The sequence below is a fragment of the Oncorhynchus mykiss genome, chromosome 23 (assembly GCF_057628025.1).
Source record: "Oncorhynchus mykiss isolate SJ-2025 chromosome 23, ASM5762802v1, whole genome shotgun sequence".
Classification (NCBI taxonomy): Eukaryota; Metazoa; Chordata; class Actinopteri; order Salmoniformes; family Salmonidae; genus Oncorhynchus; species Oncorhynchus mykiss.
In genome coordinates, this window is record NC_143044.1 from 62,883,942 (window position 1) to 62,900,148 (window position 16,207).

General features: G+C 43.6%; 1 protein-coding gene across 2 annotated transcripts in view; it reads left to right on the plus strand.

Annotated features, from left to right (window-relative positions):
* The window catches only part of fmn2b (formin 2b), a 150,307-nt gene that overhangs the window by 43,140 nt on the left and 90,960 nt on the right, over positions 1 to 16,207 (plus strand). For both annotated transcript variants that reach the window (XM_090218029.1, XM_090218030.1), the window contains one exon: positions 10,539 to 10,626. In XM_090218029.1, the coding sequence (XP_090074155.1) occupies positions 10,539 to 10,626 (88 nt within the window). The remainder of the gene's footprint in view (positions 1 to 10,538; positions 10,627 to 16,207) is intronic.

A 16,207-nucleotide genomic window follows, 5' to 3' on the forward strand; every position in this document is an offset into this window, starting at 1 on the left:
AGATACCATCACCAAGTCTAAAGCCAACCAGGTGAGATCAGATACCCTCCCCTGTCCTATTTACCCCTGTCAGATACCATCACCAAGTCTAAAGCCAAACAGGTGAGATCAGATACCCTCCCATGTCCTATTTACCCCTGTCAGATACCATCACCAAGTCTAAAGCCAAACAGGTGAGATCAGATACCCTCCCCTGTCCTATTTACCCCTGTCAGATACCATCACCAAGTCTAAAGCCAAACAGGTGAGATCAGATACCCTCCCCTGTCCTATTTACCCCTGTCAGATACCATCACCAAGTCTAAAGCCAAACAGGTGAGATCAGATACCCTCCCCTGTCCTATTTACCCCTGTCAGATACCGTCACCAAGTCTAAAGCCAAACAGGTGAGATCAGATACCCTCCCCTGTCCTATTTACCCCTGTCAGATACCGTCACCAAGTCTAAAGCCAAACAGGTGAGATCAGATACCCTCCCCTGTCCTATTTACCCCTGTCAGATACCGTCACCAAGTCTAAAGACAAACAGGTGAGATCAGATACCCTCCCCTGTCCTATTTACCCCTGTCAGATACCGTCACCAAGTCTAAAGCCAAACAGGTGAGATCAGATACCCTCCCCTGTCCTATTTACCCCTGTCAGATACCATCACCAAGTCTAAAGCCAAACAGGTGAGATCAGATACCCTCCCCTGTCCTATTTACCCCTGTCAGGTCTCAGTGCCCCCTGTCCTATCATCCTGTCCTGTCCCAGTTCCCCCTGTCCTATCATCCTGTCCTGTCCCAGTGCCCCCTGTCCTATCATCCTGTCCTGTCCCAGTGCCCCCTGTCCTCCTGTCCTGTCCCAGTGCCCCCTGTCCTCCTGTCCTGTCCCAGTGCCCCCTGTCCTCCTGTCCTGTCCCAGTGCCCCCTGTCCTCCTGTCCTGTCCCAGTGCCCCCTGTCCTCCTGTCCTGTCCCAGTGCCCCCTGTCCTCCTGTCCTGTCCCAGTGCCCCCTGTCGTCCTGTCCTGTCCCAGTTCCCCCTGTCCCAGTGTTCCCTGTCCTCCTGTCCTGTCCCAGTGTTCCCTGTCCTCCTGTCCTGTCCCAGTGTTCCCTGTCCTCCTGTCCTGTCCCAGTGTTCCCTGTCCTCCTGTCCTGTCCCAGTGTTCCCTGTCCTCCTGTCCTGTCCCAGTGTTCCCTGTCCTCCTGTCCTGTCCCAGTGTTCCCTGTCCTCCTGTCCTGTCCCAGTGTTCCCTGTCCTCCTGTACTGTCCCAGTGACTCCTGTCTAATTGTCCTATCACCCTCATGTTTATGTAGTTCTCCTCCATTTCATCCTTCCTTCCAGCTGTTCTGTTGTTCTCCTTCAGTTGAACTCTCTGGGTTCTGGGGGTTTCTACTGAACTGGGAATATTCTGGGTTCTGGGGTTTCTACTGACCTGGGAACTGTCTGGGGTGGTTTCTACTGAACTGGGAACTGTCTGGGTTCTGGGTTTTCTACTGACCTGGGAACTGTCTGGGTTCTGGGTTTTCTACTGACCTGGGAACTGTCTGGGTTCTGGGTTTTCTACTGAACTGGGAACTGTCTGGGGTGGTTTCTACTGAACTGGGAACTGTCTGGGGGGGTTTCTACTGAACTGGGAACTGTCTGGGGGGGTTTCTACTGAACTGGGAACTGTCTGGGGGGGTTTCTACTGAACTGGGAACTGTCTGGGGGGGTTTCTACTGAACTGGGAACTGTCTGGGGGGGTTTCTACTGACCTGGGAACTGTCTGGGTTCTGGGGGGGGGGGGGTTTCTACTGACCTGGGAATGGATGTGATTAAAGGTCCCTGTCGCTTTAGGCTTAGTTCTCTACTACTAAACATTTGTGCAGAATTTCTGACTGTCCTCCTGAAGTGGAAATCACGATCAGTCCTGGCTCTGCGGCTCGGTCTGAGGATCAGTCCTGGCTCTGCGGCTCGGTCTGAGGATCAGTCCTGGCTCTGCGGCTCGGTCTGAGGATCAGTCCTGGCTCTGCGGCTCGGTCTGAGGATCAGTCCTGGCTCTGCGGCTCGGTCTGAGGATCAGTCCTGGCTCTGCGGCTCGGTCTGAGGATCAGTCCTGGCTCTGCGGCTCGGTCTGAGGATCAGTCCTGGCTCTGCGGCTCGGTCTGAGGATCAGTCCTGGCTCTGCGGCTCGGTCTGAGGATCAGTCCTGGCTCTGCGGCTCGGTCTGAGGATCAGTCCTGGCTCTGCGGCTCGGTCTGAGGATCAGTCCTGGCTCTGCGGCTCGGTCTGAGGATCAGTCCTGGCTCTGCGGCTCGGTCTGAGGATCAGTCCTGGCTCTGCGGCTCGGTCTGAGGATCAGTCCTGGCTCTGCGGCTCGGTCTGAGGATCAGTCCTGGCTCTGCGGCTCGGTCTGAGGATCAGTCCTGGCTCTGCGGCTCGGTCTGAGGATCAGTCCTGGCTCTGCGGCTCGGTCTGAGGATCAGTCCTGGCTCTGCGGCTCGGTCTGATCAGTCCTTTTGATCAGGGCCCAATGTAAGGAACATAATGCCATTGTGGAGGCAGACCGTGTAGCCAAGTCTAACCATCTAAACCATGTTCAGATGATGTGATTTCATCTGAGCTCCGCAGAGCTTGTTTTTTTGACAGGCCTTTCAATCACACTGTGTTTTGACTGTAGTAGGAGAACGAGGATCTGTCATCAATAAAGAACAACGCTACAGGGAAGCCCACATGGACACACACCACACACACACACACACCCCACACACACCTCACACACCAGTCTGTAGCTGATCTGAGCAGTCCAGGCCTGTATAGTGTGGGTCTGAGGGTCGGTCCTGCCCTGTATAGTGTGGCTTTGAGATTCAGTCCTGGCCTGTATAGTCTGAGGGTTCGGTCCCGGCCTGTATAGTCTGAGGGTTCGGTCCCGGCCTGTATAGTCCCGGCCTGTATAGGCTGAGGGTTCGGTCCCGGCCTGTATAGTCTGAGGGTTCAGTCCCGGCCTGTGTAGTCTGAGGGTTCGGTCCCGGCCTGTATAGTCTGAGGGTTCGGTCCCGGCCTGTATAGTCTGAGGGTTCGGTCCCGGCCTGTATAGTCTGAGGGTTCGGTCCCGGCCTGTATAGTCTGAGGGTTCGGTCCCGGCCTGTATAGTCTGAGGGTTCGGTCCCGGCCTGTATAGTCTGAGGGTTCGGTCCCGGCCTGTATAGTCTGAGGGTTCGGTCCCGGCCTGTATAGTCTGAGGGTTCGGTCCCGGCCTGTATAGGCTGAGGGTTCGGTCCCGGCCTGTATAGGCTGAGGGTTCGGTCCCGGCCTGTATAGTCTGAGGGTTCGGTCCCGGCCTGTATAGTCTGAGGGTTCGGTCCCGGCCTGTATAGTCTGAGGGTTCGGTCCCGGCCTGTATAGTCTGAGGGTTCGGTCCCGGCCTGTATAGTCTGAGGGTTCGGTCCCGGCCTGTATAGTCTGAGGGTTCGGTCCCGGCCTGCATAGGCTGAGGGTTCGGTCCCGGCCTGTATAGTCTGAGGGTTCGGTCCCGGCCTGTATAGTCTGAGGGTTCGGTCCCGGCCTGTATAGTCTGAGGGTTCGGTCCCGGCCTGTATAGTCTGAGGGTTCGGTCCCGGCCTGTATAGTCTGAGGGTTCGGTCCCGGCCTGTATAGTCTGAGGGTTCGGTCCCGGCCTGTATAGTCTGAGGGTTCGGTCCCGGCCTGTATAGTCTGAGGGTTCGGTCCCGGCCTGTATAGTCTGAGGGTTCGGTCCCGCCCTGTATAGTCTGAGGGTTCGGTCCCGGCCTGTATAGTCTGAGGGTTCGGTCCCGGCCTGTATAGTCTGAGGGTTCGGTCCCGGCCTGTATAGGCTGAGGGTCCGGTCCCGGCCTGTATAGGCTGAGGGTTCGGTCCCGCCCTGTATAGTCTGAGGGTTCGGTCCCGGCCTGTATAGTCTGAGGGTTCGGTCCCGGCCTGTATAGTCTGAGGGTTCAGTCCCCGTTATTAAATATTGCCATTTAAAATACTAGTTTCCTGAGCCAATCTTTTCTTATGTCTTATTTTAAAGATGAAGCCCTGTCACTTTTCTCCTAAAGTTGTCTTGTGGTTAGACCTGAATCTGGAGGCTATTTGAGTTACCAAATAAAGTGTTTTGGGAATTTTAATGTTGTTTCAGCGATTTGACCTCCGTGTTTAAAACATTTCCTTAGATGCTGATTGGAGTAAATGCTGTCCTTCATCCCCTGCTAGCTGCCGGAGGTTACCGAGGAAACCATCTCATTTTAATGAACATGTTTTCTTTCGTTTTTAATTCCGGTCGGCGTGCCAGCTACAGGAAGTGTTTCCGTTGGGATTTATCAAATTGTTTTGCAGTTTTAGTCAGATTTGAAGATGTGTTTTAAGGAGCCTGATTTTACGTTAAGAGGAGAGAAAAGGCTGAGGATTAAATGAGGGCTACGTGTTAATGTGATATGTGTGAAATGCCTGCGCTGATGTCATAGGCCAGTTGGCTCAAAGAAAACACAGCAGTACACACAGACTGTTTTATTTGTAATGCCACTACGATTTGGTTTTATTGAAAAGCCTGATAATATTTACTTTAAATTAATTGACTAAATATGCTGTCATTTATTTTAGGGACATATCATGGTAAAAGTTTCAGGGGTTTCATTCACCAAATCCCCCCCCCCCCCCTTATCAAAGTATGTATAGTTTCATACACTGTGGTAACAATATGGTTTTACCTCATCAATGATCTGAGATGAAGCCCCTTTGTTTCCTCTTTCCATTGGTCTAACCCCAGTCTGATGTCATGACTGATGATGTCAGCACCTCTCTAGCTCCTAACTGGCTGTGTGGAATTTAAAGAGACAGTCACTTCTGTTTACTGTGTGTCCCCCAATTCACATTTGACCGACTATAATGGTCACAGACGTAAGACAAGGTGCCATTGTCTTTTTCTTCTTTTAAGCATCAGCGTAAGGGCTGTTCTAGGATCAGGTTCTCCCCTGACCAAGTACACACTGCGATCTAAAAGGCACTGATCCTAGATCAGCTCTCTTACTCAGACGTTTGATCGATCCGGTCCCAGAGCTCTAACATTACCCACGTCCTCCCATCCAGGTGAGGTTCTTTCCCATTTCCTCCCACGTCCTCCCATCCAGGTGAGGTTCTTTCCCATTTCCTCCCACGTCGTCCCATCCAGGTGAGGTTCTTTCCCATTTCCTCCCACGTCGTCCCATCCAGGTGAGGTTCTTTCCCATTTCCTCCCACGTCGTCCCATCCAGGTGAGGTTCTTTCCCATTTCCTCCCACGTCCTCCCATCCAGGTGAAGCTCATTTCCATTTCCTCCCACGTCGTCCCATCCAGGTGAAGCTCATTTCCATTTCCTCCCACGTCCTCCCATCCAGGTGAAGCTCATTTCCATTTCCTCCCACGTCGTCCCATCCAGGTGAAGCTCATTTCCATTTCCTCCCACGTCCTCCCATCCAGGTGAGGCTCATTTCCATTTCCTCCCACGTCGTCCCATCCAGGTGAAGCTCATTTCCATTTCCTCCATAACGTTGTAGAGCAGAACTGCCGTTGTTACGGAGTCTGTTTATTTGGATCTTGGTTGTTTGGGTCCTGGTGAAACGCCGACACACCGACCAACCCGAGGGGGGGGGGGGGGGGTAGAGCGAGAGAAGGTGACGTATTCACGGGTCATCTGTTGACTCTCTGAAGGGGAACGTTTATGTCTGTACGTAATAGACTACTGTTAGATGGAGAATGTTTCCAGCCGCTGACGCAGGGTGCCAGGCAGACCGACGTGGTGCTGAATCACAGTGGAACACTGTCCATTGTCTTGAGTTTCTGATCGAAATCAGACGACACAAACTAAAAACAATGTTTTCAAACGTTATTGGTCTTCGGGGCAAACACAGTGAACACACACTGTTCCAGTCTCTGGGCTCTGCACACAGTGAACACACACTGTTCCAGTCTCTGGGCTCTGCACACAGTGAACACACACTGTTCCAGTCTCTGGGCTCTGCACAGTAAACACACACTGTTCCAGTCTCTGGGCTCTGCACACAGTGAACACACACTGTTCCAGTCTCTGGGCTCTACACAGTAAACACACACTGTTCCAGTCTCTGGGCTCTGCACAGTAAACACACACTGTTCCAGTCTCTGGTCTCTGCACAGTAAACACACACTGTTCCAGTCTCTGGGCTCTGCACAGTAAACACACACTGTTCCAGTCTCTGGGCTCTGCACATTTTCAGATCAAGCATAAATTGGCTTTAAGACACACTGCTGCAGTCTTGTAGTGAGGTCACCGTGGGTTCCCCCCTCTCTCTCTCTCTCCTAGTAGACCTGGCCTGTGTGAGGTCACCGTGGGTTCCCCTCTCCCTCTCTCTCTCTCCTAGTAGACCTGTCCTGTGTGAGGTCACCGTGGGTTCCCCTCTCGCTCTCCTAGTAGACCTGGCCTGTGTGAGGTCAATGTGGGTTCCCCTCTCTCCTAGTAGACCTGGCCTGTGTGAGGTCACCGTGGGTTCCCCTCTCTCCTAGTAGACCTGGCCTGTGTGAGGTCACTGTGGGTTCCCCTCTCTCTCTCCTATTAGACCTGGCCTGTGTGAGGTCACCGTGGGTTCCCCTCTCCCTCTCCGAGTAGACTTGTCCTGTGTGAGGTCACCGTGGGTTCCCCTCTCTCTCTCCTATTAGACCTGGCCTGTGTGAGGTCACCGTGGGTTCCCCTCTCTCCGAGTAGACTTGTCCTGTGTGAGGTCACCGTGGGTTCCCCTCTCTCTCTCCGAGTAGACCTGGCCTGTGTGAGGTCAGGTCCCCTCTCCCAGCAGAACGTCTGGTCTGTCTCTCTCTCTCTCCGAGTAGTCCTGGCCTGTGTGAGGTCAGGTCCCCTCTCCCAGCAGAACGTCTGGTCTGTCTCTCTCTCTCTCCGAGTAGACCTGGCCTGTGTGAGGTCACCGTGGGTTCCCCTCTCTCTCTCCGAGTAGACCTGGCCTGTGTGAGGTCACCGTGGGTTCCCCTCTCTCTCTCCGAGTAGACCTGGCCTGTGTGAGGTCAGGTCCCCTCTCCCAGCAGAACGTCTGGTCTGTCTCTCCACCTCCTACAGGGTAATTATTTAATCAGAGAGTGGGTCATTGTGCTACAGCTGCTGATGGGGAAATGGACGCCAGTCGTTTATAATCATATACAGACTGTTTTTCTTTGCTATTTTCTCCATTCCTTAATTGCCTGCCAACACTGTCCCGGGGCGCTGTTGAGGAGGAAACAGAGGAAATGGCATGTTTCTGATTATAGAAGGAATATGGTACGTCACAGAGCAGACGTTTAGATATGATGCCAGGTTGAAGCAGGAGGGATGGAAAGAATATGGTACGTCACAGAGCAGACGTTTAGATATGATGCCAGGTTGAAGCAGGAGGGATGGAAAGAATATGGTACGTCACAGAGCAGACGTTTAGATATGATGCCAGGTTGAAGCAGGAGGGATGGAAAGAATATGGTGCGTCACAGAGCAGACGTTTAGATATGATGCCAGGTTGAAGCAGGAGGGATGGAAAGAATATGGTACGTCACAGAGCAGACGTTTAGATATGATGCCAGGTTGAAGCAGGAGGGATGGAATGAGCAACACCTACTCTGACAATGAAGTACACAGGAAGTTCGTCCTATCCTGAATGTTAGCTGTGGGTGTCACTTTGTTCCCGTCAGGAAACTGTTCTGGCCGGTAAAGGTCAATAGAGAAACCGTGACCTTGGATGAGAGTCGGTAGTAACCAACGTTGTGAGGTTGGTTACAGAGGTTGGTCAGGTCCACATGTCCTTCCACTGATCACATCAGAGGTTGGTCATGTCCTTCCACTGAACACATCAGAGGTTGGTCAGGTCCACATGTCCTTCCACTGAACACATCAGAGGTTGGTCATGTCCTTCCACTGATCACATCAGAGGTTTGTCAGGTCCACATGTCCTTCCACTGATCACATCAGAGGTTGGTCATGTCCTTCCACTGATCACATCAGAGGTTGGTCATGTCCTTCCACTGATCACATCAGAGGTTGGTCAGGTCCACATGTCCTTCCACTGAACACATCAGAGGTTGGTCATGTCCTTCCACTGATCACATCAGAGGTTGGTCATGTCCTTCCACTGATCACATCAGAGGTTGGTCATGTCCTTCCACTGATCACATCAGAGGTTGGTCATGTCCTTCCACTGATCACATCAGAGGTTGGTCAGGTCCACATGTCCTTCCACTGAACACGTCAGAGGTTGGTCAGGTCCTTCCACTGATCACATCAGAGGTTGGTCAGGTCCACATGTCCTTCCACTGATCACATCAGAGGTTGGTCATGTCCTTCCACTGATCACATCAGAGGTTGGTCATGTCCTTCCACTGATCACATCAGAGGTTGGTCATGTCCTTCCACTGATCACATCAGAGGTTGGTCATGTCCTTCCACTGATCACATCAGAGGTTGGTCATGTCCTTCCACTGATCACATCAGAGGTTGGTCATGTCCTTCCACTGATCACATCAGAGGTTGGTCATGTCCTTCCACTGATCACATCAGAGGTTGGTCAGGTCCACATGTCCTTCCACTGATCACATCAGAGGTTGGTCAGGTCCACATGTCCTTCCACTGATCACATCAGAGGTTGGTCAGGTCCACATGTCCTTCCACTGAACACGTCAGAGGTTGGTCAGGTCCTTCCACTGATCACATCAGAGGTTGGTCAGGTCCACATGTCCTTCCACTGATCACATCAGAGGTTGGTCAGGTCCACATGTCCTTCCACTGATCACATCAGATGTTGGTCTGGTCCTTCTACTGAACACATCAGAGGTTGGTCAGGTCCACATGTCCTTCCACTGAACACATCAGAGGTTGGTCAGGTCCACATGTCCTTCCACTGATCACATCAGAGGTTGGTCAGGTCCACATGTCCTTCCACTGATCACATCAGAGGTTGGTCAGGTCCACATGTCCTTCCACTGATCACATCAGAGGTTGGTCATGTCCTTCCACTGAACACATCAGAGGTTGGTCATGTCCTTCCACTGATCACATCAGAGGTTGGTCAGGTCCACATGTCCTTCCACTGATCACATCAGATGTTGGTCTGGTCCTTCTACTGAACACATCAGAGGTTGGTCAGGTCCACATGTCCTTCCACTGATCACATCAGAGGTTGGTCATGTCCTTCCACTGAACACATCAGAGGTTGGTCAGGTCCATATGTCCTTCTACTGAACACATCAGAGGTTGGTCAGGTCCACATGTCCTTCCACTGATCACATCAGAGGTTGGTCAGGTCCACATGTCCTTCCACTGAACACATCAGAGGTTGGTCAGGTCCACATGTCCTTCCACTGATCACATCAGAGGTTGGTCAGGTCCACATGTCCTTCCACTGATCACATCAGAGGTTGAGAATGTGACTTTGTAACTGGGATGTCAGGCTTCTAAAATACATTTGCAATAACTTCCCCTCCCGCTCTCCCCGTCCCCTCTCCCCCCCTCTTTCTCCCACCGCCCTCCCACCCCTCTCCCACCCCTCTCCCCCCCTCTTTCTCCCACCCCTCTCCCCCCTCTTTCTCCCACCGCCCTCCCCCCTCTTTCTCCCACCCCTCTCCCCCCTCTTTCTCCCTCCCCCCCTCCCCTCTTCCCCCCTCTTTCTCCTCCCCCCTCCCCTCTTCCCCCCTCTTTCTCCTCCCCCCTCCCCTCTTCCCCCCTCTTTCTCTCACCCCCCTCCCCTCTTCCCCCCTCTTTCTCCCTCCCCCCTCTTTCTCCCACCGCCCTCCCCGTCCCCTCTCCCCCCCTCTTTCTCCCACCGCCCTCCCCCTCCCCTCTCCCCGGTCATACATTGGGCAGGAGGTTAGGAAGTGCAGCTCAGTTTCCACCTGTGGGCAGTGTGCACATAGCCTGTCTTCTCTTGAGAGCCATGTCTGCCTACGGCGGCCTTTCTCAATAGCAAGGCTATGCTCACTGAGTCTGTACATAGTCAAAGCTTTCCTTAAGTTTGGGTCAGTCACAGTGGTCAGGTATTCTGCCGCTGTGTACTCTCTGTTTAGGGCCAAATAGTATTCTAGTTTGCTCTGTTTTTTTGTTAATTCTTTCCAATGTGTCAAGTAATGATCTTTTTGTTTTCTCATGATTTGTGCATCTCGCGCTGGTCTTTCGCCCCCTCTTTCTCTCCTTCTCTCTCTCTTTCTGTCCTCTCTCTCTCCTCTCTCCTTCACTATCCCACTCTCTCCTTCACTCTCTCCTTCACTCTCTCCTTCACTCTCTCCTTCACTCTCTCCTTCACTCTCTCCTTCACTCTCTCCTTCACTCTCTCCTTCACTCTCTCCTTCACTCTCTCCTTCACACTCTCTCCTTCACACTCTCTCCTTCACACTCTCTCCTTCACACTCTCTCCTTCACACTCTCTCCTTCACACTCTCTCCTTCACACTCTCTCCTTCACTCTCTCCTTCACTCTCTCCTTCACTCTCTCCTTCACTCTCTCCTTCACTCTCTCCCCTCTCTCCCCTCTCTCCTTCTCTCTGAGTTTATCATGTGTTGATGTTTCTCTCTCTCTGCAGGTGGTCAAACTGCTGAACAACAAGCGTTCTCAGGCGGTGGGGATTCTGATGTCCAGTCTGCATCTGGACATGAAGGACATCCAGCATGGTGAGATACTGAACGCCATAGCTATATCATTACAACACTATACTGTATATAACTATATCATTACAACACTATACTGTATATAACTATATCATTACAACACTATACTGTATATAACTATATCATTACAACACTATACTGTATATAACTATATCATTACAACACTATACTGACCCCCATAACTATATCATTACAACACTATACTGTATATAACTATATCATTACAACACTATACTGTAAATAACTATATCATTACAACACTATACTGACCCCCATAACTATATCATTACAACACTATACTGACCCCCATAACTATATCATTACAACACTATACTGTATATAACTATATCATTACAACACTATACTGTATATAACTATATCATTACAACACTATACTGTAAATAACTATATCATTACAACACTATACTGTATATAACTATATCATTACAACACTATACTGTATATAACTATATCATTATAACACTATACTGTATATAACTATATCATTACAACACTATACTGACCCCCATAACTATATCATTATAACACTATACTGTATATAACTATATCATTACAGCACTATACTGTATATAACTATATCATTACAACACTATACTGACCCCCATAACTATATCATTACAACACTATACTGTATATAACTATATCATTACAACACTATACTGTAAATAACTATATCATTACAACACTATACTGTATATAACTATATCATTACAACACTATACTGTATATAACTATATCATTACAACACTATACTGTATATAACTATATCATTACAACACTATACTGACCCCCATAACTATATCATTACAACACTATACTGACCCCCATAACTATATCATTACAACACTATACTGTATATAACTATATCATTACAACACTATACTGTATATAACTATATCATTACAACACTATACTGTATATAACTATATCATTACAACACTATACTGACCCCCATAACTATATCATTATAACACTATACTGTATATAACTATATCATTACAACACTATACTGACCCCCATAACTATATCATTATAACACTATACTGTATATAACTATATCATTACAGCACTATACTGTATATAACTATATCATTACAACACTATACTGACCCCCATAACTATATCATTACAACACTATACTGTATATAACTATATCATTACAACACTATACTGTAAATAACTATATCATTACAACACTATACTGTATATAACTATATCATTACAACACTATACTGTATATAACTATATCATTACAACACTATACTGTATATAACTATATCATTACAACACTATACTGACCCCCATAACTATATCATTACAACACTATACTGTATATAACTATATCATTACAACACTATACTGTATATAACTATATCATTACAACACTATACTGTATATAACTATATCATTACAACACTATACTGTATATAACTATATCATTACAACACTATACTGTATATAACTATATCATTACAACACTATACTGTATATAACTATATCATTACAACACTATACTGTATATAACTATATCATTACAACACTATACTGTATATAACTATATCATTACAACACTATACTGTATATAACTATATCATTACAACACTATACTGTATATAACTATATCATTACAGCACTATACTGTATATAACTATATCATTACAACACTATACTGTATATAACTATATCATTACAACACTATACTGTATATAACTATATCATTACAACACTATACTGTATATAACTATATCATTACAACACTATACTGTATATAACTATATCATTACAACACTATACTGTATATAACTATATCATTACAACACTATACTGACCCCCATAACTATATCATTACAACACTATACTGACCCCCATAACTATATCATTACAACACTATACTGACCCCCATAACTATATCATTACAACACTATACTGTATATAACTATATCATTACAACACTATACTGTATATAACTATATCATTACAACACTATACTGTATATAACTATATCATTACAACACTATACTGACCCCCATAACTATATCATTACAACACTATACTGTATATAACTATATCATTACAACACTATACTGACCCCCATAACTATATCATTACAACACTATACTGTATATAACTATATCATTACAACACTATACTGTATATAACTATATCATTACAACACTATACTGTATATAACTATATCATTACAACACTATACTGTATATAACTATATCATTACAACACTATACTGTATATAACTATATCATTACAACACTATACTGTATATAACTATATCATTACAACACTATACTGACCCCCATAACTATATCATTACAACACTATACTGTATATAACTATATCATTACAACACTATACTGTATATAACTATATCATTACAACACTATACTGTATATAACTATATCATTACAACACTATACTGTATATAACTATATCATTACAGCACTATACTGTATATAACTATATCATTACAACACTATACTGTATATAACTATATCATTACAACACTATACTGTATATAACTATATCATTACAACACTATACTGTATATAACTATATCATTACAACACTATACTGTATATAACTATATCATTACAACACTATACTGTATATAACTATATCATTACAACACTATACTGTATATAACTATATCATTACAACACTATACTGTATATAACTATATCATTACAACACTATACTGACCCCCATAACTATATCATTACAACACTATACTGTATATAACTATATCATTACAACACTATACTGTATATAACTATATCATTACAACACTATACTGTATATAACTATATCATTACAACACTATACTGTATATAACTATATCATTACAACACTATACTGTATATAACTATATCATTACAACACTATACTGTATATAACTATATCATTACAACACTATACTGTATATAACTACATCATTACAACACTATACTGTATATAACTATATCATTACAACACTATACTGACCCCCATAACTATATCATTACAACACTATACTGTGTATAACTATATCATTACAACACTATACTGTATATAACTTTATCATTACAACACTATACTGTATATAACTATATCATTACAACACTATACTGTATATAACTATATCATTACAACACTATACTGACCCCCATAACTATATCATTACAACACTATACTGTATATAACTATATCATTACAACACTATACTGTATATAACTATATCATTACAACACTATACTGTATATAACTATATCATTACAACACTATACTGTATATAACTATATCATTATAACACTATACTGTATATAACTATATCATTACAACACTATACTGTATATAACTATATCATTATAACACTATACTGTATATAACTATATCATTACAACACTATACTGTATATAACTATATCATTACAACACTATACTGACCCCCATAACTATATCATTACAACACTATACTGTATATAACTATATCATTACAACACCATACTGACCCCCATAACTATATCATTACAACACTATACTGTATATAACTATATCATTACAACACTATACTGTATATAACTATATCATTACAACACTATACTGTATATAACTATATCATTACAACACTATACTGTATATAACTATATCATTACAACACTATACTGACCCCCATAACTATATCATTACAACACTATACTGACCCCCATAACTATATCATTACAACACTATACTGTATATAACTATATCATTACAACACTATACTGTATATAACTATATCATTACAACACTATACTGTATATAACTATATCATTACAACACTATACTGACCCCCATAACTATATCATTACAACACTATACTGTATATAACTATATCATTACAACACTATACTGTATATAACTATATCATTACAACACTATACTGTATATAACTATATCATTACAACACTATACTGTATATAACTATATCATTACAACACTATACTGTATATAACTATATCATTACAACACTATACTGTATATAACTATATCATTACAACACTATACTGTATATAACTATATCATTACAACACTATACTGACCCCCATAACTATATCATTACAACACTATACTGTATATAACTATATCATTACAACACTATACTGACCCCCATAACCATATCATTACAACACTATACTGTATATAACTATATCATTACAACACTATACTGTATATAACTATATCATTACAATACTATACTGACCCCCATAACTATATCATTACAACACTATACTGACCCCCATAACTATATCATTACAACACTATACTGACCCCCATAACTATATCATTACAACACTATACTGTATATAACTATATCATTACAACACTATACTGACCCCCATAACCATATCATTACAACACTATACTGTATATAACTATATCATTACAACACTATACTGTATATAACTATATCATTACAATACTATACTGACCCCCATAACTATATCATTACAACACTATACTGTATATAACTATATCATTACAACACTATACTGACCCCCATAACTATATCATTACAACACTATACTGACCCCCATAACTATATCATTACAACACTATACTGTATATAACTATATCATTACAACACTATACTGTATATAACTATATCATTACAACACTATACTGACCCCCATAACTATATCATTACAACACTATACTGACCCCCATAACTATATCATTACAACACTATACTGTATATAACTATATCATTACAACACTATACTGTATATAACTATATCATTACAACACTATACTGTATATAACTATATCATTACAACACTATACTGACCCCCATAACTATATCATTACAACACTATACTGTATATAACTATATCATTACAACACTATACTGACCCCCATAACTATATCATTACAACACTATACTGTATATAACTATATCATTACAACACTATACTGACCCCCATAACTATATCATTACAACACTATACTGACCCCATAACTATATCATTACAACACTATACTGACCCCATAACTATATCATTACAACACTATACTGTATATAACTATATCATTACAACACTATACTGACCCCCATAACTATATCATTACAACACTATACTGACCCCCATAACTATATCATTACAACACTATACTGTATATAACTATATCATTACAACACTATACTGTATATAACTATATCATTACAACACTATACTGTATATAACTATATCATTACAACACTATACTGACCCCCATAACTATATCATTACAACACTATACTGTATATAACTATATCATTACAACACTATACTGACCCCCATAACTATATCATTACAACACTATACTGTATATAACTATATCATTACAACACTATACTGACCCCCATAACTATATCATTACAACACTATACTGTATATAACCCATAACTATATCATTACAACACTATACTGTATATAACTATATCATTACAACACTATACTGTATATAACTATATCATTACAACACTATACTGTATATAACTATATCATTACAACACTATACTGTATATAACTATATCATTACAGCACTATACT